General features: G+C 33.1%; 5 protein-coding genes across 5 annotated transcripts; all 5 read left to right on the forward strand.

The window, feature by feature from the left end:
* The first annotated feature begins 674 nt into the window (after positions 1–674).
* Positions 675–2243, forward strand: LOC108810550 (cytosolic sulfotransferase 13). The gene is given in 2 exon segments (XM_018582655.2): positions 675–1676; positions 1678–2243. Coding segments are annotated over 2 exon segments (978 nt in total). The 5' UTR covers positions 675–1031; the 3' UTR covers positions 2011–2243.
* A 171-nt stretch (positions 2244–2414) lies between these two features.
* Positions 2415–3632, forward strand: LOC108811837 (cytosolic sulfotransferase 12). Its single transcript, XM_018583940.2, has one exon. It carries the CDS (start codon positions 2512–2514, stop codon positions 3499–3501), a length of 990 nt encoding a protein of 329 aa, XP_018439442.1. The 5' UTR covers positions 2415–2511; the 3' UTR covers positions 3502–3632.
* Positions 3633–10397: 6765 nt separating this feature from the next.
* On the forward strand, positions 10398–11555 carry LOC108807257 (cytosolic sulfotransferase 11). The gene has a single exon (XM_018579519.2). The coding sequence runs from the start codon at positions 10477–10479 to the stop codon at positions 11479–11481; it is 1005 nt and encodes a 334-aa protein (XP_018435021.1). The 5' UTR covers positions 10398–10476; the 3' UTR covers positions 11482–11555.
* A 2980-nt stretch (positions 11556–14535) lies between these two features.
* LOC108809679 (protein COLD-REGULATED 15B, chloroplastic) lies at positions 14536–15846 on the forward strand. Its single transcript, XM_018581838.2, has 2 exons — positions 14536–14930; positions 15320–15846. Exons 1-2 carry the CDS (start codon positions 14716–14718, stop codon positions 15681–15683), a joined length of 579 nt encoding a protein of 192 aa, XP_018437340.1. The 5' UTR covers positions 14536–14715; the 3' UTR covers positions 15684–15846.
* A 1927-nt stretch (positions 15847–17773) lies between these two features.
* LOC130496162 (protein TIC 214-like) lies at positions 17774–19584 on the forward strand. The gene has a single exon (XM_056988009.1). The coding sequence runs from the start codon at positions 17836–17838 to the stop codon at positions 19213–19215; it is 1380 nt and encodes a 459-aa protein (XP_056843989.1). The 5' UTR covers positions 17774–17835; the 3' UTR covers positions 19216–19584.
* The last annotated feature ends 1902 nt before the right edge of the window (positions 19585–21486 follow it).

The following is a 21486-nucleotide window of genomic DNA, read 5'->3' on the forward strand; positions in this document are numbered from 1 at the left end:
TATACGTAACTTAGCAAGTGTGTTTTCTTTTCTTTGCGTTTTAGGTATAGTTCTGCTTTATTTGTGATTCTTGTCTCGTTTGTTTTATTAGCTTGCTTTAGCGTTCACTTGCGAGGATCAGAGTATATTCCGATGCTTGGAGATGATGCACCAACATCAATACCTACTGGGAGGTGCTGTTGTCTAGTGATTAGAAAAATGAGTTTTCAGTTTCCGTCTCTCCGACACATCTTCTAGGATCTTGTTAAAGGTATATGTTTTTAGGGGTCATTGATCGCAATAAACAGGATCATTTTAATGAATTTTCTGTCTGTTTGTTGTTCATTAACATCTCGAATCAGCATTAGTTGGCTTCTCTGAACTAATCAATTAAGTCTCAGTCCGTGAAATCCTAGATAGAAGCATGATGAAAACCACGTCGTAACTGTCAAAAAACAAAAAGAAAACACATTTGCTAAGTTACGTATACGAAACATGTGCATGTGCTAGTCGTGCAATGGATGAATGACAGTTACGATGGAAATCCTAGATAGAAGTGCCGATTCAAAGCATGATCAAAATAGAGAATGACACGCACATGTTTCGTATACGTAACTTAGCAAATGTGTTTTCTTTTCTTTGCGTTTTAGGTATAGTTCTGCTTTCAACATCATCTCGTAGTCGTCTCTATTTTATTGAATTTGATCAACACATCTAACTTTTGGTTTCTTGTTCTAGTAAAAGAGTCTGGCCTTTCTTCCTTTTGTTTTTGTTCATTCTTTTATAAACGAGAAAGTACATTTCTTGGTTCTTGCTTATTTGTTCTTATTTAGGAAAGACAATAGATTTCTTTTAGTTTGGCAAGAAAATAAATGAAGGGGATAAATAGAGTTAAAAACTTTCAAATTATATATTGATGCTTTGGCGTAAGTGTTTTTAAATACATGTCAAATAAGAAAATTCAGCATTTTCTTATTTGACACTTAATCTACTTACGTGTATATAGAAGTTCATGTGGTTTATAGCATTCTGTAAGACTAAGGTGACAATCTATGTCGAAATCCGAAACCACTCTCTCAAAGTTATTGGTAGAGTCTAAATGCAGCCAAGAATGCAAAGATGACTTGCTGTCTTCTCTTCCTAGAGACAGAGGTTTTTTCGCAGAGCATCTCTATCAATACCAAGGGTTTTGGTACACACCAAACCTCTTGAAAGGTGTTTTATATAGCCAGAAGCATTTTCAGGCAAAAGATTCAGATATCATCCTGGTAAGCAATCCTAAATCAGGTACGACTTGGTTGAAATCACTCGTTTTTGCTTTGGTTTACAGACAAGAATTCAAGACTCCTCTAGAATCACATCCTCTGCTTGATAACAACCCGCATACCCTCGTGCCCTTTATCGAAGCTTTCGACTTTAACGCTCAAGATACTTCTCCTAGGATCTTCTCTACACACATCCCTCTTGGGTCGCTCCCTGAGTCCATTAAAGAGTCGTCTTGTAAAGTTGTGTACTGCTGCAGGAACCCAAAGGATGCCTTTGTCTCGCTTTGGCATTTCATGAAAAGTTTGTTTCTTAAGGATATGGTTGGGTGTACAATGGAGGAAATGGTTAGTGGGTTTTGTAGAGGTTCAAGTGTTTATGGACCCTTTTGGGATCATGCCTTAGAGTACTGGAAAGAGAGTCAAGCAAACCCGAAAAAAGGTATTCTTTGTTATGTATGAAGAGATGAGAGAGAAACCTGAGGAATGTGTTATGCGGATCGCTGAGTTTTTGGGATTACCTTTCACAGAGAGGGAGATAGAGGATGGAGTTTTGGATGGGATCATAAAGTTGTGTAGTCTTGAGAATTTGAGTAAGTTGGAGGTTAATACAACAGGGAAGTTAGTGAATGGTATGGAGACTAAGGCATTTTTTAGGAAAGGAGAGACTGGTGGATGGAGAGACACTTTGACTCCTTTACTAGCAGAGGAGATTGATAAGATGACTGAAGAGAAACTAATTGGTTCTTCCTTTAGATTCTTTTGTTAAGAATCCTGCTTAAACTTTATTCTATTTAATTTAATGAGCTTCTCTTTTTTTTTTAATGATTGTTGTGAACTTGTGATGATGGACCAACCTGGCCTGTTTTGTTTTGATTCGATTTATGTTTTGAGTTGATCTTTCATGATCCATGAGCTTTTGGCCCATCACAAGTTTTTCATGAGCATCGGCAAAACAACAAACAAGGAAAAAGCATAAGCCTACCTAAACTCATTATTCTATGCGTGTATCTTTGACTTTTAACAATATTAGAGTTGTGATTCTCTTTCTCTCTTGTCTTTTACTCTTTAGATATTATTCTACGTGCTCTTCAAGATATGTTGACTGTTCCATCAAAGGTTAGGAACAAAAGATAGTTCCAAGAACAGTATTGCTCAAGTTACTTGTTCAGCAAACATCTCATTTTTCTTATAAAAGCACTCAAGTATCAATGCAAAAAACATCTCATAGTTTATAACATTTTTCAAGATTGATCTATACTCTTAAACAATGTCTTCATCATCATCAGCTGTTCCTGATTACTTGGGAGATGAAGTTCTGACACAAGAAACAAGAGATCTGATATCTTCTCTTCCAAGCGAGAAAGGTTGGTTGGTGAGCCAAATGTATCAGTTTCAAGGACGCTGGCACACACAAGCTCTCTTACAAGGACTCTTGGAGTGTCAAAAACAATTTGAAGCCACAGATTCCGACATTATCCTCGTCACCAATCCTAAATCAGGTACCACTTGGTTAAAAGCTCTTGTCTTTGCTCTCATCAACCGACACAAGTTTCCAGTTTCTTCTGGTAATCATCCTCTTCTTGTCACCAATCCGCACCTTCTCGTGCCCTTCTTGGAAGGAGTTTACTACGAGTCACCAGATTTTGATTTCTCTAAGTTGCCTTCTCCAAGACTCATGAACACGCACATACCGCATCTATCCCTTCCCGAGTCCGTTAAGAGTTCTTCTTGTAAGATTGTGTATTGTTGTAGAAACCCTAAGGACATGTTTGTCTCCTTATGGCATTTTGGGAAGAAACTTGCTCCTGAAGAAACCGCTGATTATCCTATTGAAAAAGCGGTTGAAGCGTTTTGTCAAGGGAAGTTTATAGGTGGACCCTTTTGGGATCATGTGCTTGAGTATTGGTATGCGAGCCTCGAGAATCCAAACAAGGTCTTGTTTGTTACTTACGAGGAGCTCAAGAAGCAGAGTGGAGATACGATCAAGAGAATAGCTGAGTTCTTGGGATGTGGTTTTCTTGAAGAAGAAGAAGAAGAAGAAGTGAGAGGGATTGTGAAGTTGTGTAGCTTTGAGAGCTTAAGTAATTTGGAAGTTAATAGAGAAGGGAAGTTGCCAAATGGAATGGAGACTAAAGCTTTCTTCAGAAAAGGAGATGTTGGAGGATGGGGAGATACTTTGAGTGAGTCCTTGGCAGAGAAAATAGATAGAACCATTGAAGAGAAGTTTCAAGGTTCTGGTCTCAAATTTTCTTGTTGACATCACTCTTTGAGACTTTTTTATTATGTTATTGTTGTGCTTTAATTATTATTGTTTTCAATCTTGTGAGTTTTGTTTTTGCTGTCTATGTTTTTTTTTTTTTTTTGAAAAAAGCTGTCTATGTTTTGTTGTTTGTTGTTATATGAATAAAAGAATGATCATGGTTTGTTTAATAATAATATTTCTTTTATCAGTTGAATATTGTACGTATAGGATCGTTCACATAGCGCAGGGAAAAATAAATCGAATCCAAACTCGTCCAGGAAAAATAAATCCGAATCGGACATAAATATTGAATAGTTTTGTTCTGCAGTATTTTGTATTATGAGCTTTATCCAAACCAAACAAAATCCAAATGTATATCTGAATGACTCAAGAATTTAAAATCTCCAAAAAGTTATATATCAAACTTGATCTCAATCCCTCCTCCTATACATCTCGTATACACTGAGATATTATTGAATAACTAAAATAATTATATATTACATAAATAGTTAACTCAAATATTTAGTATAGTGTATGTTAATTATTTTTTCATTATAATGTTTTATGTTTTGATAATTGCATTTGAATTTCAATTAAGAATAAGTTTGCTTTTGAATTTTGAACAATGTTGTTTTTAAATTTAAATAGTGTCTCTTACGTTTATGGAATTGCTAATTGTTAATTTTAATTTATTTATGTTTTATTATGTACTAAGTGATTTTTCCCGTGCATATTTATAAATTAAATATACTATGATAATTGATTGTTTTTTAATTTACATTTTAAATATATTTATAATTTATATGCATAATTTATATTAATAAAATTATATTACTTTAATTAGATATATGATTTTAAATATGTTATATCTATTAGAATTTATTGTTTTACCGTCAATTTAGTTATCTGATTGCATCCATTTTTCTAAATTCAACTAATATTTTTTTTAGTATATTAAAATTATGATTAATTTTCTCATTTGCATTTAAGTTGGTTGTTGTCTTTGATATGTAAATATATTTGAGGAAGATTATGTATAACTTAAGATATATTATTCTTAAAATGAAACAAAATAAACTAATGTGTTTAATTCCAAATTATTTAAACTAATATAATGATAATATTCTACAGTCCATTCATATATATAAATTTTACAAAAGAACTAAAGTGTAAAAATTATTTAATATTTTATTTTAATTTTTAATATGTTTTGAGTCGTCCTATAATTTATATTTCTAAAATAAATTGTTATTATTAAAAAGTTATGTATTCTTATTGATATGATTTTATTATAAGTTGGATTAGTCGAATCACTCATGTTATGAGTATATTGAGTTACATATATTTTTCAAATTCAAACTAAAATATACTTATTTTTGTTGTACTTAATTAAAACCAAATTATTTTATTTATTGTCTAAATGTGCATGTATTGTCATAATATTTATCAAAATATATGTTTATTTAAAAAATATTATATAATAAAGCGATTATCAATAGAAAATCACATACATAAGTACATTTTTGGAAGCTCATGAACATATCAATATTTACAATAACCAAACTATTTTATAAATTCTAAATAATTTTATGTCTTAGATTTATTAAATGGTAAACTGAAATTAATTTTAAATAATCTTAAAAAATCAGATTTACTTTGGTATTTTTATTATGGTTATATTAACTTCCACAAACATAAAAACATAAAATTTAAAAGAAAATTCAATATTAAGAAAATAGAAAATTTTAATAGTGATAAAATATAATATATCTACCTCGTTAAAGTATATAATGTTATGTTATTTTAAAATATTTTGTAACTATTTGATCGAAAGATGTTTGTTGTTAATTTTTTAATACCTCTTGAAAATAAGCAGTCTATAATATTTTTTGTGATTGTATTTTAAAAAGCATATTATATAAATAAAATAAAATTTATAGATTTTTTTTTGCTTTAATTGAAACATATTATAGTCAACTATATATATGAAAATAAATAAAACATTTCAATAGTATAATAAACTATTTTTAGTCAATTAAACATATATCAATTTATTTTAATTAATTATTTTATGTAATCATCTCAGAAAATAGGTAGATATTTAAAAATATTTCTATTACTTTGAAAATATATATTTTTTATTTTTCCAATTATGTTTTAAAATAAATAATATTTCTTTTTCTAATATCAAGATTATATGTGTGATTTTATTTTATGAAATCACATTATATACAAATATACATTTTCATCTAAGAAAATATAGATATAAAGAAATATTTTAATTACTTCTAGTTTTATGTTACGACAAAACATATTTTATGTTATCTAAAAATATTTTTGAAATGAAATCATATTATATAAACATATATTTTCGTTTTAAAAATTGTTTTGTAAACTTTATATATCTTTCCTTTTTATCACATATGTTATTTGGAAATTTTTTAAAGGAAACTAAATAAAAAAAATTCTATAATAGTATTTAAATGTAACTTTTTTAATTCATTAACGGTATCAGCGTAATCAACCATCGTAAGAGTTAACATCATCACGACATATATGAAACTGACTTCTCAAATAATATTATAGAGATGATTTCGTTCATACAAGATTTTGGTTTTTCATGAATCATTATATGTCTGCTGTCTTGTATGGTTGAGAGACAAGTCTCTCAAATCTATTTTAAAAGATAAATATATAGTTTGATGAAGCCACATACACAAATTTATTGAAAATATTATAAATATATTAAATTTAATTAAGTACAAATTAATCTTTTCAGAACAGATGACTCGTTTTATATATAAAATCGAAACTATTTAGGGTTCAACTGGATCTTGAGCACATAACTAAATCTAAACCAAACCCGACTAAACCGAATGGAGTTTGATCCAAACTTTTATAATATTCAAATGAGGTTAATATTCATGAACCTAAAAACCTAAAATCTGAATAAATTCAAACCGAAATTCGATTGGAACCCCAATTAGCCACTTTTAAAAAACATCATTAGTTATCCAAGATTAATGTACAAAACAAATCACTTAGTCGCCTAGTTGACTCTCCTGTGAACATAAAAGAAAATAATTTTTAGTAAAATTAATGTTTATATAATTACAAAGTTAACTTTAATTTTTTATAAACTGTCATAATTGTCACTACCAAAATTATTTTTGTTACTTGGTTTGCTTAAAAAAGTTTTAGTTAGATTTTTAATTTTAATTGATCTTTTTGTCCTTTTTTTTAGTTCATTCTTTTATAAATGTGAAAGTACATTTTTGGTTCTTGTTTGTTTGTTTTTTTAATAAATCTCAGAGTATTTTGGGTCTATGGAAAGCATATTAATCCCAAAGAAAATGTGCAACTCACATATGGATTCATTTTGGATATTAAATGGACCGTAAACAATAGGTCGATATCTATATAGCCATATATAAATCTTATAATTTCGCAATAGAAAAAAATCAATTCTTAATCTGGACAAACAAGACAATTTTTCACCCAGTAGAAACTACTACACTACCGCGATGTAATTCTCTTGTATTTGTTTGTTCTTATTGAGGAAAGACAACATATTACTTTATCTTTTATAAATCAATACTGGAGGTAATCCTATTGATTACGGTGAAGAAAATTACTTGGATTAACTCTTATTAGTTAGTTAGAAAGTTTCATGCGCCATGCACAGTGATGATATATTTTTAAAATAATATAAATATTTATTGAATTAAAAGTTAATTTATATTTTAATAATTTTTAGATTCTAGTTTTATCAATATCAAACAGAAACTTAAAATAATTATTTGTAGTTTTTTATTTGGTTAAAAAAAGTTTTGTTTATATTTTCATATTTAGATAAGTTTTTATTATAAATTAAATTATTTCACTAATTGATTTTAGTTAAAAATACATTGAATTAATAAAAGTAATTTACCAATTAATTCAATGAATTGATTAACACTCGCTGAACGATATATTTTATGGCGAGATTATACACGAATAAATTTAATTATTTGAAAATATGATTAGTTGTTTTTACATCTAGTTAAAGTACAATTGAAAATTTTAATTATCTATGTAAAAAGTATAATTATCTATTAAAAATTTATTTTCAAATTCTAAAGTTGATATGAAACTTTATATATTTATAGTTATGTTATTAATTAAAACTTTTAGTAAGGAGAATACACATAAGTTAGGGTCCCCATAAGTTATTCTATATTAAAGAATCCGAGCAAGGTCTTGTTTGTTATAATAGTGGATTGACAAAGATCAAATAAACCAAGATAATTAATAATAATTACAATACTGCCATTATATAATTAATTTAAACAAATAATTAATAACAGATAAATTAAATAAAGTTATCCCATTATAAAAGGGAAAATGGCTATTTCATACCCAACATATCGCGATATGTTCAATTCATATCGATTTATACGGCGGTGTCAAAATATACCCGAACTTATATGGCTGTTCTAAAACCAAGGAAAGGAGTTTACGAAAAATCAATATTTTGTTAAAAATATTAAATATCTATCTTATTAAAATAGGAACATTACAACTTTCTCTAGGTGGATTTTTAAAAGTGGATCTCATATGTTTAAATTAAATATCTCATTCTTTATACATAATACATACTATAGTCTAACTTTACATTGATGTATTTCCTTAAATACAGTTCTTCTTTTTGTCTATATTCCATATATGATTTTTACATTTATTACATGTCGATTTAGATAAGATATATACTAAGAATACTAAAAATATTAATCGTTCTATAATTACCCTATACAATTCATTTTAAATTGATCAGTATACTTTCATTGGCCATATTAATTTTATTAGTACGAATAACATTAGGTAGATAAGTCATAGACACATACATAAAGATATGACTATTCTTATAACTACGTTGGGCCTAATCTACTTTCTAAAACAAATAACACATAGCTTCATATATTGTATAGAAAATAGTAATATTGTATAGTATTATACTTATACAATAATACTAAAAACAAACCAAACTAAAATATAATATATATCGAAAATGCTTTGAACCATTACACACAAAATATATTAGACTTTAGAGATAAAATTCACTTTGAAATTACGTAATAATTATTTTAAAAAATTAAATTTCGTAATGTACAAAAACATAAGTTTTATATAAAATTTTGTGTTAAAATAAAAAAACACAACTCACGCTTGCAAAGTGTTATTTTTACATACGAAAGACAGTTTTGATATTTTTCTTTAAACACAAAATTGAATTATACAAACTCGATACTACATAAAACTAAACAATATAGAATACATTTTAAAAATAAAACCCGTGCGGGTGTGTATATGTTTATATAATATATAAATATATTATGTTATACATATTTTCATATAAATAATACCCCAATGTAAGTTTTGTATAATAAATGTTGAAAATACAAAATATATAGCACTATATATTTTAAATAATATAAAAAAATCTACTTTACGTTATCATAAAATTTAAAAATCAGATTTAGTAATTAAACACATTGCTTATTTAAACACATTAATATACATTGTTATTAATCAAAATTTTATATTAATACACATTGCAATCATATATAACCTTTAGTAAAAATGAAGATAAAAAAAATTGACTCCCGCTCGGTCGAGCGGGTCATGATATAGTTAATATTAAAAACAGTGCGTCGACAGAACAAACAAGTTCTTAAAATATTCTGGCGCTATATGATAGTAGAGCCGTGATTATCTCTCTCTCTTGTTTTTTCTTCTTGATATATTATTCTACGTGCTCTTCAAGCATGTTGACTATTCCATCAAATAATTAAGACAAAAAGATAGATCCGAGAACAGTATTGCGATTTACTTGTAGAGCAGGATATGTTGACTATTCCATCGACGTTGCGCTTATTATTATAAATAGCACACAAGTGTTACCCTTCATGGATGCAAATAAACATCTCATATAGTTTCTAACATTTTTCAAGATTAATCTATATACTCTTCAACAATGTCATCATCATCATCTTACTTGAGAGATGAAGATCTGACACAAGAAACAAGAGATCTGACCTGGAGATACGATCAAGAAGCACACTGGAGATACGATCAAGAGAATAGCCGATTTCTTGGGATGTGGTTTTATTGAAGAAGAAGAAGTGAGAGAAATTGTGAAGTTGTGTAGTTTTGAGAGCTTGAGTAGTTTGGAAGTTAATAGAGAAGGGAAGTTGCCAAATGGAGTGGAGACTAAAGCTTTCTTCAGAAAGGGAGAGATTGGAGGATGGAGAGATACTTTGAGTGAGACCTTGGCAGAGGAAATAGATAGAACCATGGAAGAGAAGTTTCAAGGTTCTGGTCTAAAATTTTCTTGTTGAATTATTCTCTGAGAGTTTTTGTTATGCTTTGATGGTGTTTTTCTTCAATCCTGTGAGTTTTGTTTTTTCTGTCTATGTTGTTGTTCTTGTTGTTGTTGTTTGTTGCCGAATAAATTTGTATTTTTCATGTCATGATGTTTGTTACTTTAATAAAATGACTTCAGGTCAGGTCATGTTGTTTTCAATACAAGCACTGGAGGAAGAAACAAACAAAAGCATGTGTGGTGTAAGATGAATTCATCATGTGTGCATGTACTTAACACTTAGCTTGTCTATAAGCATTTTCACTTCACGTGAGTCACTTGCGTGATCAAGATGCACAAAGCAACAAAACAAAAACGTGTATGTTTTTATTCAGAAAATAACAAAACGAAAAAATCAAAGCAACTTAGGACACGAAAATATAAAAGTCCCAAATGAGTTCTTGAAAAGATAAGATGATGTTGGTTGGTTGTGTTTGTGGCTTAGGAATCACCCATGTTTGAAACACGTACAAGCCCCCCTTAACACTTGTCCTGTCTATAAAACATGTGAGACCGGATTGTCCAAAGCAGCAAATCAAAAACTCTTTTATCTCCTTACTTTGTCCACTATCCTCTCTTTGTGTATCACAATGGAGGGTCATCAAGAACCTCACCTCCCAAACTACATGAAAGATGACAAAGTTAGCCAAGAAACCAAGAACTTGATCTCTACTCTTCCTTCAGACAAAGATTTCATGGGTTACGCTATCTACAACTACAAAGGTTGTTGGTACTATCCCAACACACTCCAAGCAGTTCTTGATGTCCAAAAGCATTTCCGCCCACGAGACACCGATATAATCCTTGCTTCGTTGCCCAAAGGTGGTACCACTTGGCTCAAATCTCTTGTTTTCGCTCTTGTACATAGAGAAAAATACCAAGAAAATCCTCAAATCCATCCTTTGCTCTCAGAAAACCCTCATGACCTTGTCCCATTTCTTGAAATTGAGCTATACGCTGGTAACCAAATTCCTGATCTCACAAAGTTCCCTTCTCCTATGATCTATTCAACACACATGCACTTAAACACATTGCATGAAGCCACCAAAAAATCCTCTTCTTCACCTTGCAAAGTCGTTTATGTGTGCAGAGATATCAAGGATACGTTTGTCTCCGGTTGGCATTATAGAAACATGTTGCATCGCACCAAGATGGATCAAGCCACTTTCGAGCTCATGTTTGATGGATATTGTAAAGGAATTCTCTTATATGGACCCTATTGGGAACATGTGTTGGGATACTGGAAAGGGAGCTTGGAAGATGGAGAGAACGTTCTTTTTTTGAAGTATGAGGAGATGATTGAGGAGCCTCGTGTTCAAGTCAAGAGACTCGCTGAGTTCTTGGCTTGTCCATTCACAGAGGAAGAAGAAAAGAGTGGTTCTGTGGATGAGATCTTGAAGTTGTGTAGTCTGCGTAACTTGAGCAATTTGGATATTAATAGGAATGGGACAACGAGAATTGGTATTGATTCTAATGTGTTCTTTAGGAAAGGTGAAGTTGGTGACTGGAAGAATCATCTCACTCCTCAAATGGCGAAAAAGATTGATGAGATAGTTGAATGTAAACTACAAGGTTCTGGTTTGGTATTTCATTAAGGTTGTGTTATGTTTTTTTTTCTTTTGTACTTAACTACAGTTACAATTTCAGCAAATAAAGTTGTGTTGTGTTATGTTTGGTCAAGTCACTTTCACGTAATTCCTAAGCCCAATTGTGGTTGAACTATTGGACTATTATATGTTTAATATAATAATTGAATTTTAATTTTTCTCAATTGTTATTTTAAAGATGTACATTGTTACGGTGATGAAAGAGTAACATAAGAACTATTTATATTAAAAAATTATTTTTAAGTATAAAGTTCGCCCTAGTTTCTCTCTCTAGTTCAGTTATCGAAGCGCCGTCAGTGACTCTGGATCTCGACGCCGGCGGTGGCGTATCCCGCCGGCGTCGCTGCTGGTCTTCCTCTTCCATGCTTCTCATTCCGTTCCGCTCTTTCGTTATACTGGATCTGTTACTTTCTCCGGTGGTGTCACCCTCCATCGGCTCTGCTCTCTACACCGGAGATTCCTGGAGTTTCCGTTCGAGTCGCATTTCCTCAATCATCATTTCGAAGCGGCTCCTGGCTGCTGTTCTTCACCGGCTTTCACTCCACCATCCACCGCAAGTTCTTCCCATCTCATTAGATCCCGAAGCCTCGACGACATCTGGATGTGGGATTCCACTTTTGTCCCGTCGTTCAGGCTCGGCGCCTCAATGTATGCGAGGTACGAGCTCTTCTATTTACATATCCACCATTTCCATCCCGTCAAGACCCTGTCCTCAAGGGCTCTCTTGTGGATCCGGTAAGATCCACCACACCAACACGACGATTGCTCCATCTCTGACTAGCTTTGTCGTGAGCTAAGACTGTCCCGACGAGCACATCTTCTCTTCATCTGACGCTCAGTGCGTCTCATCCGGCGGTCTCTTCTCCAGCTCCGACGAACACCATCATCGTCGTTCTTCATGTTTCAAGCATTACGCTGTTTTAGAACCTGAAAGTGCAGGCCCATGCGCCTGGCTCTTTATTTTGGCTATCTATGGCAGCCTACAGTCCAGTCCACCAACCCTCAAACCCAAGGAGATGGTTTTTGATGGTCTGATTTTTGTGGCTATATTTAGAAGAATTTCCGGTCGATTCATTGGGGCCTTTAGTTTGTGCGTAGAGTTATATCTCTCTTGTTTGAAGAATATACTGGTGGATTCACCAGGATCGTTTATGATATCACCATTCCTTCTTTCAGTGAAAGAAGATGTTCCCTCTGTCTCATTATCGAGTATGAGGTTCAACTTTCACCGGATTGTTAGCTTACGTACCGGTCTATACGAGGCCCGAAGATGCAAGCAAGATTACTTTGGTATTTCTTGTAGGTGAAAGTTGTTTTTCAACGTCACATTCTGTGACTAATTTCCAGCTATACGACTCAATCATGAAAGCCTTATCGACGCATTTAAGCTTCGTCTTGAATTCACTGTCATCTTTGGTTGAAGAACTATCTCGTTTATCTTATATTGTTACTCTAGTTTATGCTTTCTATTCAAGAGGATGGATAATTCCCTCTTGCTGTTGTAGTGGAAAAAGTTGAGTTTTATAAATGAATTTAAGTTGTTTTTCAAAAAAAAAGAACTATTTATTAACTTTAACTGAAAAAGCTAAAAACCGTCTTTTAATTTTTACTAAAAAAACTCTAAACCGTCTCTTAAAATATTTAAGAGACGGTTTTTAGTTTTTTCAGTTAAAGTTAATAAATAGTTATTATATTACACTAAGAACTTTACCCTAAGAATCATGCAATAAACATGGTTTTAATGTTTAAAGATCGCTGTAGGTGGTTTCTTTTTGGGAGGCATGTTGTTGGTGCTTTGGTATAGTGTTGGGGTTTGTCTGACCGATCTTTTTGGATGGATCTTTAGTTGATCACTTGCTTGATTTGGATAATCTCTGGATTTTAAAGTCTCATGATATTTATATAACATCTCAATTAGGGAAAAATGTCTTTTTTCTTAAGGATGTACGAATTCTATAGACATCTTAATCAACAAACGTCTGGTCAAATTTGGACGACATAAATATCAATTGATTTGAAGTGTATTGTTAATGTTGGGTGATCAGTGGGTTCAAAAGTAGGGCTGACCCTGAAATTTTAGGGATTGTGAATGCTGTTTCTCCTACCCGTATCGAATAGAATATGCTGAGTAAAATCTTCTTCATGTAAAACCGGCTTGATTTAGATCGGGAGAATCGTACGGTTTTATGAAACCATGTGCTATGGCTCGGACAATTAAATAGAAAACTTAAAAATTTTGGAACCTAAAATATTTTTTACAAATTTAGATGTTTCTATTCATATAAAAAATTTCAAAAATTTTGAGGGTTTGAAACAAATGTTTGGTTAGGCTTGACCCAAAACCGACCAAAATTGTTGAGATTTGATGCTTACATGAAAAATGGGTGGAAATAGAAAAAGAAAATAAAAAACTAACTTGAGGAGAAGGAAAAAACTCAAATAAGATTGATGGTCAATTAATTTAACTAACTAAGAATTTTTATCCAGTGATAAAAAGTTCACAGCAGTGAGTACAATTTTGGGTTCGATTTCTTTTGGCCAACCAACGTTTAATGTTTTAAACGGTAAGAAAATGCAGATTATGCGAATTTTAGTATGATTAGCCATTAAGCCTACAAAGATTTTGGGATATCACCACGGTTATAAAAAAAAATTACAAAATTCCTTAATTTTGTTGCTTCAATATTTACTCCAAGATATATCTAGACAAACTTTAAAAAATACAAACTACCCAAACTTAAATATATCCTGATATCTACGTTTAGGATTTGTATAAATATAAAGTCAATTCTTATGATCCTTATATAATTTTTTGAACTTTTTCTTTATATTGTGCCATGTTACTCTTTTTATTTATAATGTTTTTATATTAGAAGAAATTGAGAGTAGCATGCGACCTGCATGATCCTTTTTTTGAACTGTGCATGATCCATCTTTCTAAGCATCATTTGCATTTCTCCTCTCTACCAGAAAATTGACCTTCTAAAAACACAACATTTTTCTCAGGTGCAAGCAAATACACGTGACGAAACAAAGAACTAACATAAAAGATGACACTGATTCAAATTGGTTAGAAACTAATCCACGTTAGCCTCTGAGCTTCCTTATAAAATTCTCGTTTGTCCCCATTAATAACAATTTAACTCCTCACTCACTTTAGATTCTTCTACTCTCAAAACACACAATTTCCACCTCTTAAGAGAACAAAGGTAAGAGATCCTCATGTCGATGTCTATTTCTGGAGCCATGCTTAGTGGGGTTGGCTCTTCGTTATTGATCAACGGAAGCAAGAAAAGCGACGGCGTAAGCGGTGGATCAATGAGTGTTGGCCGGAAGTATGCGACCATTACACCTCAGCGCAAGAAGTCATGGGTCCTAGCCGCCGTGAAAGGTGATGGAAAGTCAAAGAACGACCCCAAATGGCTAGATGATGCCTCGTAAGTCTATTATATTTGCTTGGAGATACTTTAGATACAAATATTATTGGATATCGAGTGTCTTGAAACTCTCGTATATATACCATAACATGAACAAATTGAAGATGATAAATATTCCGAATCATTTGGTGAATACTAATACTACTTTTTTGGTTCAAAGGTGAATAGTAATACTACTAAAAGATATTTTTACAGGAGAGAAACTACACACATTATGATGCATTTACATGCTTTCACGTCATTTTTTAGTTAGTAATTTAGAAGTCAACATATGAAGTTAAGAAAATCTCAGGGTGAAGTTTATAACCTATGATATATATATATATATATATATATATATAAAATATTTGGAATAGTGTGTGTTAAATTGTCAAACAAAAATATATTAGACAGAAAGCTGGCGAGTTCGTGAAGGACATGGGGAGCGAAGTGGGGCACGTGACTGCTCAGAAAGGACAAGAAGTTAAAGATCATATGGAGAGCGCAAGAAACTATATTGTTGAGAAAGCTGGTGAAGCGATGGACACGGTGGCTGAAACTGCTAAGAAAGCTTCGGAGTTTGTGACGGATAAAGGCAAAGAGACCAAGGAAGAAACTGTTTTAATGACTGAAAAAGCTAAAGATTTCATTGTTGAAAAAGCTGATGAAGCCAAAGATTCGGCGACTGACATGCGCAAGAAAACCGCTAAGTACGTTGGAGATAAAGCAGCACAGGCTAAAGAAGCTATATTTCCTCCAAAAAACGAAGAATAGAATATTGTATATTTAGGACACTAAACATATAAAGAACTTTGAGGCAGTAATCTCAAAAGTATATTTTTACTTTCTGAGAATATAGTATGTTTATTTTGTGAGAGAATAAACTGATACATAAATAAGTACTGATATAGTCAGTGGCTAATCTTTTTTTTGGTCATTCAAATTTGTCAGTGGCTAATCTTTTTTGGTCAAACCTTACTTGTATTAAACTTAAGAGAGTCATTACCCTAAGGGTAAGCTTGAGAGTTTACAAGAGCTGACTTCGCTAAACGATCAGCATCAACATTAAAAGCTCGAGGAACATAAAAGAAAGAGATAAATTCAAAGGCAGAACTCAACACAGTAATGTCGTGGATGATACCCTGAAGTTCCACGGAAGGAGACCTATCCGTAAGAAGAGTGATGAGGACTTTGGAGTCTAAGTAACATTCCAAGTCTTTGATACCAAGAGCAGCGGCGTCGGAGATTGCTGCCTTCATTGCAAGTGCTTCAGCCATAAGGGGGGAGGCCACAAACCGACGGTAAGTCTCGCCCTGTTTGACCATACTACCCAAAGGGTTATTGATGATCCATCCTTGTCCACTGTCACAAGTGTCCGCCATCCAGGCCGCATCAGAGTGGCATTTGGAGGCTGAGACACGGTGCATCTTTGGTGGTGCGGACTGAAGGACCGGGAGTTTAATGACAGTAACCTTTTCTTGGGCATTACTCCAAGCTTTGGCTTCTCTCACGGCATTAAGAACAATTTCCGCCTCTATCGCTCGTTTGTCTTCAAAAATGAATTTATTCCTGCCAACCCACAGATTCCATAACAGCCAGGGGTATAGGGGAGTAGAGATACCTATAGGAGGAAGATTGACGGTCTCCTTACATGCCTGAAGTAAGTGCTGGACTTCCGCAGTTGGATGTAAGACTGGTTTTATCGAAACTGGGACAAGATCCCACACGCGAGAGGCAAAGGGGCAGGAGAACAGAACGTGGACCTCGTTCTCAGCTGCACCGCATCTCTTACATAGGATGTTCGAATTAAGGCCTCGTTTAGCCAGGTTGCTTCCAACTGGGAGAGCCTGGTTTGCGACTTTCCACAAAAAGTACTTGATTTTAGGCAAACACTTAACATTCCAGATGTTCTGTTTCCATTTGATGGGCTCTCTGTTTGCTGCAGGGGTAGCGTTAAGCTTTGAAATAGCATAGCCTGACTTAGTTGAATAGGAGCCTGAATTATTAGGAAGCCAGACCAGCTTGTCTTTCATTCCCAAGGAGCTCGGGACAATGTGTCTGATCATTACCTCATATTGTGGTAGATGGAGACGAATAGCCTCCAGGCTCCAGTCACGAGTCGTGGAGTCTAAGAGGTCAGCAACCACCATATTCTTGCTGCTAAGAGGAGGGGGACCTATTGGCCTAACCGGGGATTTGGAGTAGAGCCAGTCATTGTTCCACATCGAGATGCTCTTGCCGTCCCCAACTAGCCATCCCATGCCTTGTTTTAATACTGCCCTGCCTGCTAGAACGCTCCTCCACCCATGAGAAGCGTTACTCGGAGGTGAACAATCAAGGAAATCACGTTCGAAACAGTATTTGCCTAACAGGGTTAGTCCCAGGAGCGAGTCAGGTTGCTGTAGGATTCGCCAGGCGTTCTTTGCCAACAAGGCATCGTTGAAAATCTGGATGTCTCTAAAGCCAAGTCCCCCCACAGATTTCGGAAGAGTGAGAGTATCCCATGCAACCCAACACATCTTTTTCACCTCCGGACTCGCATCCCACCAGAATCGAGTGAGAACAGACTGGATTTGTTTGCAGAGGGATTGCGGGAGTTTGAAGCACGACATAGCGTAGGATGGCATAGCCGCTAGTACCGACTTCAGGAGGACCATTTTCCCCGCCCCCGACAGGTACTTGGCTGACCAGCCATGCGCTCGTTGTCTAATACGGTCAACTAGAGCCGCAAAGATGTCCCTCTTCCTCCTCCCGAAGTGCTCCGGAAGTCCCAAGTACTTTCCAATCCCACCCTCGGAAGCTATATGGAGAGTTGTCTTAACCCGGGCTTTCACTTCCGGTTTTGTCTTCGCGGAAAAGGTGATGGCTGATTTGTTGCAGTTCTAAGACGAGTCTTGCCAATCAAAAAATAAACTTTTTTGATTGGATGGGAATGAATGAAGAAATACTAAATCATCGTATAACAAATTTTGACTTTTTTTTCTTTCCAGAATTTTTCTTATTTTCTAGTACATATAAAATGAAACCGTGGGTCATACCAATTAAATTACTTCTTTTCAATTTTAATGAAACAAAAAATGTGAATAAACAGATCACCCTAAAGAAAAAAGGTTTTATATCATCAAACGAAAACAAATTCCTTCGGTTGTTTAATCTAAATAAAGAAGAAAACGAATGGGTTGGATTGGTATTAGTCTGGATACAGCAAAATAATTCTATTAGGTCTAATGTACTTATTAGATCTAATAAGTATAAGTTCCTTGTGTCAGAATTGAGAAATTCTATGACTCGAATCTTTAGTATTATCTTATTTATTACCTGTGTCTACTATTTAGGCAGAATACCATCACCCATTTTTACTAAGAAACTAAAAGGAACCTCAGAAACGGGTGGGACTAAACAGGACCAAGAGGTATCCACCGAAGAAGCTCCTTTTCCTTCTCTTTTTTCGGAAGAAAGGGAGGATCTGGACAAAATCGATGAAATGGAAGAAATCGGAGTGAATGGAAAAGACAAAATTAATAAGGATGATGAATTCCACGTTCGAACATACTATAACTATAAAACAGTTTCTGAAAATCGAGATGGAAATAAAGAAAATTCGAATTTAGAATTTTTCAAAATAAAAAAAAAAGAGGATCATTTTTTATGGTTTGAAAAACCTTTTGTAACTCTAGTTTTCGATTATAAAAGATGGAATAGACCAAATCGATATATAAAAAATGATAAAATTGAAAATACTGTAAGAAATGAAATGTCACAATATTTTTTTTATACATGCCAAAGTGATGGAAAAGAACGAATATCTTTTACATATCCCCCCAACCTTTCAACTTTTTTTGAAATGATACAAAAAAAGATCCCTTCATTTACAACAGAAAAAACACCCTCGGATCAAGTTTATACTTGTTGGAGTTTGGTCAATGAAGAAAAAAAGGAAAATTTAAAAAACGAATTTTTAAATAGAATTGAAGCTTTAGATAAGAAATGGTCTGTTGAAAATATACTGGAAAAAACGACTCGATTTTGTCATAACGAAACTCAAAAAGAATATTTACCTAAAATTTATGACCCATTTTTACATGGGATCTCGCGCGGAAGAATCAAAAAATTATCTCCGTTCCAAATCATAACCAAAACCTATAAAAAAAAGAATATAAGAGGATCTTGGATAAACAAAATTCATGGTATACTTCTGAAGATTAATTCTCAAAAATTTGAACAAACAATAGAAAAATTTAAAAGAAAATCTTTATCAATAGAGAAAAAACTTTCTTTTTTTTCAGAACCCCATGGTATACTCTGACCCGAGGCCTGCTCATATCGAGACAAGACGGAAGCGAGGGCAGTGCAGCTCGTCGGGTTGGATTTGCAAAAGAACATAGTGTCATCCGCGAAGAGAAGGTGGTTGATTGGGGGGCAGTTGCGGGCGACCTTAACTCCTTGAAGTGTGCCGTTGTTCTGTGCTTGTTTGCAGAGACCCGATAGAACTTCTGTACACAAGATGAACAGGTAAGGAGAAAGAGGGTCGCCTTGACGTAACCCACGTGACGGGACAACCAAACCTTGCGGAGCTCCACGTGACGGGTCGCCTTGACGTAACCCAGATAAAGAGAAAGAGGGTTATGGAATGTGTCTCTTCAGTCAGTGGCTAATCTAATCATTCAAATTAAGTGCTAATCTTTAGCTTACAAACTATGATATTGTACAATGGTACATAAATAAGTACTGATTTAGTCAGTGGCTAATCTAATCATTCAAATTAAGTGCTAATCTTTAGCTTACAAACTATGATATTGTACAATGGTTTCAATCTTGCTAAGGTGCATGTGTCTTAAACCACTACTAGACCACCATAGGTTTTGAGAGTTTCAATCTTGCCATGTGTCTCAAACCACTAGACCACCATAGATTTAGAGACTAAACCAACAATGTTCTAAAGTGCTATTTTGATAATTTTTGTAACATATCACTTTAGTGGTGTAATTAACTTTCTTTGTGGTATGATACGTTCTAAACATATTCAACGACGTCGAAGAATAAAAGTTCGTTTCTGATGAGCCATACAGACACCAACAAACCAATTATGTGGGTGATTGGTTGAGCTGTAACTGTAAAAAAATTACTCTAGATTTTAGTTTGTAGAATATTTTGATTTAGCTTTAAGGGATGTTGATTTAAAATTTGCTACAGTTAAAAAGATAGAGCTTTAGAAAACAAGTTTTTAAAACTATTTTTTTTTTGCTGTAATTTTGCTTTTTAGTTGTAGTTTTAAAAACTAATATAAAGCATGATTGATAATATTTAAGATTGTAGCAAAAATTAAAGCTAAATTCATTTCCTACGACCTAACCAATCACCCCCATAAAAGGATATGGTTCAACTCAATCTGGTCTTCGATTTTCTTACTGATTCATAGATCATAAGGTGTGAAATGCCTGATTAAGAATTTCAAAATCAATGCATATGGTTTCCTTCATCTTTATTTGGTATGTACCTAGTTAAACATGGAAAAATATTTACTCCAGAAAATATCGTCCAAGAATATTAAAATTAAAGAAAAACCATAATATACCACAGAGAGATTTTAGCTCAGCAGATATCAGTACTCTTATGTTGAGTTGCTCATAAAATCAAGTTCTAAGTTCTTTTAAATATATCACACCAAAAAGGTTTTCAACGTTTTAGAACAACTAATAAGGATTCTTCAGAAAAGATTAACCCTTTAATTTAGTCTTGGGTATTGTTTCTATCTTTTCAAAAGTGCTATTCTTCTAAACTACAGCACTAAGTATATATATTTTTTATAAAATATTATTTGTTATGCTACGGAGAGAACTGAAGATAAAAGAGCATGAGCAATGGAGAATAGCATGCGGGCGGCAAGGTCCCTTCTTCTACGCATTTATTTTTTCACTAAAACTCAAACATTTGACCTGCTAAACTGCACGCTTTTCCTTTCTTTTCATATTCTATTATAACCTTTTTAATAGAAAGCACTAATCAAACTCTACTAGTGTTTTCCTGTTATAAATTCATTTCTTAAAATATTTTTATTGGAGGCATTTCAACGGATTTGCGTGTGGAACTATGATATCTCAGTCATCCAATTGTGTTGTAGATACAACTTTTCACCTTAATTTTCTTGATCTTGAACACATTCTAAAAGTTGTCTTACTATATTCTATATATAGTATATAAATGAATTAAAATATAAGAGAATTACTTAGGGAGTTCATTTATACATCAATTGATGATCTATATCAACTTAAGGTGTTCCACCAATTTAATTGAGTGTGGCATGTAAAATATCTCTCCTTGAATTCTGGTCCTTGTTAACTGCATATTTGTTCATGTTTTTTTTTTTGTTTGCCGGTATGGTTGAACCCCATTCAATTCCAAAATCTTTGGAGTGCATGACACTTATACATTCAGCCAACTCGAGATAAACCCCAGGGAAGGAGTTAATCAAAATCAATTATTTACTCTTTCCCTATTTCAAAAATTGATATTTTAGAATTTGTACACATATTAATAAAAATAAATTATATAGTTTTACTTATTATTATTTTAGGTT

This window comes from Raphanus sativus, chromosome 6 (genome assembly GCF_000801105.2).
Source record: "Raphanus sativus cultivar WK10039 chromosome 6, ASM80110v3, whole genome shotgun sequence".
In the NCBI taxonomy this organism is placed as follows: domain Eukaryota; kingdom Viridiplantae; phylum Streptophyta; class Magnoliopsida; order Brassicales; family Brassicaceae; genus Raphanus; species Raphanus sativus.